A 4,081-nucleotide genomic window follows, 5' to 3' on the forward strand; every position below is an offset into this window, starting at 1 on the left:
CTACTTCCAGTTGAATTCATTGTCCCTCTACAGTATTCTTTATCCTCCATTATCTCTTATATACACATATGACATTTACAATCACAAACAATAATACCAAATATGTACTTTAAACAATTAAGCAATGCATCACCTACAAATATGTATAGAGATAAGGTATTGATCTATTTATATACTTTTGGACCAGATGTAGCTTTACATCCTGTTAATCTTCTACTCCTGTCAAATCTGTATATACATAGTCATAACAATGGGGGGGGGGGGGGGGAGGGAGGGAGCAAGGGAGGCTGGAGCTCTCTTGCAATTTTCTGATTGTAAATTTAAAAAAAATCAAGATACTCTAATAGCGGAGCAGTCAATTACTCTAATAAAACAGTCACAGTATACAGAGTAGCACTGTAGTAAACTATGAAGTTGTAAATTAGGATTTTTATGTGCTTTATCATTGGTATAATCTATATTTGGTAGAGGGATTCATTCTTAGCAGGTGTTGACCTTTTGTTTTTGTCTTTTTGTTTGTTTGTTTGTTGCTTTTTGTTGTTGTTGTTTTTTGGGTTTTTTTTGCTCTTCAACACTGATCTACCAAACCGAGAGTTTAGACTAAGAGTCTCACCTATATCTTGCTACACCTATGAATTACAGTGCATGCCATTCAGAAGCTGAGTCTGACTTACTATGGAATATATAGTATTTTGTATATATAGCTATGTAGTTCCAAAGGTGGCTTAAATAGATGTAGTGTGTGTTGGTGATGATTTGAATCCAGTGCAGAATTGAAACCAAACTGGCCTGTATATGTAAATGATTTCAGGGTTCAGTGAAAGTCCAGCTAGCTAAGTTTGTAACTAGCATCATGTAATGGACAGTATATGATCATAATATGTGATACATCACTATAGTATACACAACAACATGTACATATCATCAGTATAGTACTCTATCATGCACTGGATCAACTCTTGTGATACCACTTAGTCTTTTATGGGATTTTCTTTTCTACGGTGATTCAATTTGATTTATCAACATTTCAGGCTTATGCTTTCTCACAGTACTAAATAAGTCAATGTGTTTACTGGGCTGAAGTCACCACTGTGTCTTTCCTGCATTCAGCAGTTTTACTGCCATGATTCAATAACCTGGTCCTTCACTTCCAAATCAAGAAGTTGCTGTTTAAGTGTTGATTGAATGTGTAAGGATTCCTTGTGTGCCTTATAAAATGCAAATTGTTTAGGTCACCCACTAGGAGTCTTTCTGCATTCAATAGTTTTATAGTCATATTACTGAGTACTCACAGATCCTTAATAACTTATAGTGAGGTACGTCACTTATTGATTTCTAAAAAGTTTAATTATTGGCTGTGGAGGCTTGTAGCTATAATAATATTAGGATAAGTTTGGGTCAAATTAAGTTTGAGGTTGCCATATGATTGAATGGCACAATAGATAAAATACACCAATAAGTATAGTTATGAAGATATATATATAGGGTAATTGTTAGTGGCTAACCTCTTTAGTTGACTTTGCAAACTATACACAGTGTGTGAGCACTGCATGTGTGTATTTATCTCATTCTCAGTATTATGTTATTATACATTGATTGTATTTCACAAAAGGTAGAGATGCGTATTTGATGGTGTTAAATTATTAACTGCTCCTTATGGTGTCAGGTTAGTGATCTTAAGTGTTGGCAGCAACCTCTCAAGTTGGCTAACTCTTTAGTTGCTCACATACTTGTTTTTTTTTGTTTTTTTTCTTTTCAAGCTCTCATGATGTTTTTGAGCCTGTTCTTCTACATTACAATCTAACAATTTAGTTGACAACTTAGCTGTGTGGGTCTTTGTATTCTTATTTTGTTCATTAAAGACAAATTGACAACATGGTTACAACTCTTTATACTCAGAATGGAGCAAACTCAATTACACCAGACCCACATCCCCAGCAGAGTATGGGTTTAAACAAGTTCAACTCAATAACAACTAAGGATACAGACTTGATTTTGCTGTTAGACATTACTTCAACTTGACAAGTGCTCTTTTAGTTTGGCATATATACTGCAATATGCATACAGCACATGCACCATGGACTTACCTTTGACCTCTTTTGTGTCCTGTTTCTTCACTGACAGCACAATGTGTTGATTCATGCTATAATGGCTTTCTTGTACGCTTAATATCATGAACCATAGTAGCTTGCACTGGCTGATTGCACTGATGTTGTACACATTATGTCAGCAGGAAGTTTACACTACACCTTTCAACAATGTACATGTTATGACTTCACAAAGGTTAAAGGTTATGCAGCAGCTATATAAAGAGTAAAAATGCTTGATTGATTTAACTTTAAGAAGTTGTCCAGTGTTAGGTTAGCTATGCAGCTTCTAAGTTTTACAGTGATATGTTTCCTGACTGTTTACGTGAATGGGGATGTACTGGTGCCATCTGATCCTCAACGACGTGCAGTGAATGGTAAAGAGTTTGCATATATATTATATATAATATTTTGTATGTTATATAAATATAGTTCTATAAGTGTCTGGTTAGTGTAAGTGCACAGTTAATGTAATATATAGTGCAACTATTTATTCATTCAACAGACCTGTGTAGCCTTCCTATGGTAGTTGGACCGTGCAGAGCAGCTTTTCCTAGATGGTTTTATAACTCGGCTTCACAAAGATGTGAATCCTTTACATATGGTGGATGTAGAGGAAATGCCAATCGATTTAAAACTAGAGAACTTTGTGAGAGTGCCTGCAAATGTGGTAAGTGTGATGACAACACAGTTGTGTAGTGTTTGACATTCACTTTACAGATCGGTGCACTCTCCAGAGAGACCCTGGACCATGTAGAGCATTTGTTCCCAGTTACTTTTACAATGTAACATCACGTAAATGTGAAAAATTCATTTACGGTGGCTGTGAAGGCAATGACAACAGATTCTCATCAGCCACTGACTGTGCTTCACAGTGCTCTGGTGAGGTGAAAGGCATAAATAATAAATAACATGACATGATTAGTATTACTCATATCTGTGCTAATTCATTTACAATGTAACAGTACATCATAAGGTTGGCTGGTAGTTTAGGCCCATGTAAATATTTGGCTAATTAAATGTTGTATTTCACCTAAACATCCTGTCTATATGTACATACATATGTAACTAATCCACTTCAATTGTGCTGCCACATTAGGAAGACCAATTGTAAGACCCCAGCAAGCTTCATCAGGAAAGCCAAGATCCTCATTACCACAATGTAAGTTAGTTTGATTGATAACATGTAGTTGTGTGTTGCATTTGTGTCCAGCCTTTAGTCAACCACATTATATGGGATATACACTGTGTGTGGGTGGTGCAGTACCATCCTAAATATATTTCCCACTTCTAGATGTATCATGTTAGCAAACTTTGTGTCCATGTTTGTTTACAAACAATGTCTCTCTCTAATTCACCTTCACAAGTGTATTTGGTTAAAAACTTTACATGTATAGGATCATACTATGGTTGTATATGTCATATACGTATGTTATGTCCTAATAATATGTAAGTGATTAATGTTACTCTGTAGCACGGCGATGTTCAACCGAGGGCCAGATATACATGTCATGTGGTACAGCTTGTCCAATGCAATAATAAAATTAATTTGCATGCGGCTTTAAAATTATCATGCTGGAGCAAGAGGAGCTTTGTAAAGTATATGCATATAACAGACATGCATGGGACACTGGGAATGCCCCCAGGAAAAAAATTCAGGTCATAAACACTCTGAGATATGATTTTAGTCTATTTTTACTGTGTTGGTAAAATATAAGTAACTTTTAATATAAAATGTGACTGTTCTATTAGAATAACTGACTGCTCTATTAGAGTATTTCGATCTGAATCTTTGATACTTTTAAATCAAAACAAAACCAATTTTAACTGCTTAAATATGCTTGACCAGTTTCTGGAAACCTCATGCAGAAACCTTCCTGGATCCTCACTGCATTCATCCTATATATGTATATAACATGACTTGTTTACAAAACAATTATAATGAAAACATAAATTCAAGAAAATTTCATCTACACTATAAATTCCATCTACAC

General features: G+C 35.1%; 1 protein-coding gene across 1 annotated transcript; it reads left to right on the forward strand.

The window, feature by feature from the left end:
* The first annotated feature begins 320 nt into the window (after positions 1-320).
* Positions 321-3,626, forward strand: LOC136264951 (BPTI/Kunitz domain-containing protein-like). The gene is made up of 5 exons (XM_066059716.1): positions 321-2,464; positions 2,593-2,757; positions 2,808-2,969; positions 3,187-3,249; positions 3,562-3,626. The coding sequence occupies exons 1-5, from the start codon at positions 2,368-2,370 to the stop codon at positions 3,624-3,626; spliced, it is 552 nt and encodes a 183-aa protein (XP_065915788.1). The 5' UTR covers positions 321-2,367.
* The last annotated feature ends 455 nt before the right edge of the window (positions 3,627-4,081 follow it).

The sequence above is a fragment of the Dysidea avara genome, chromosome 8 (genome assembly GCF_963678975.1).
Source record: "Dysidea avara chromosome 8, odDysAvar1.4, whole genome shotgun sequence".
NCBI lineage: Eukaryota > Metazoa > Porifera > Demospongiae > Dictyoceratida > Dysideidae > Dysidea > Dysidea avara.

Bases quoted from the DNA above. Each gene is read 5' to 3' on its own strand.
- LOC136264951 (XM_066059716.1), top strand. From the start codon at position 2,368: ATGCAGCTTCTAAGTTTTACAGTGATATGTTTCCTGACTGTTTACGTG. The intron at 2,465-2,592 runs GTAAAGAGTTTG...TTCATTCAACAG, and splicing joins TCAACGACGTGCAGTGAATG to ACCTGTGTAGCCTTCCTATG. The intron at 2,970-3,186 runs GTGAGGTGAAAG...CTGCCACATTAG, and splicing joins CTGTGCTTCACAGTGCTCTG to GAAGACCAATTGTAAGACCC.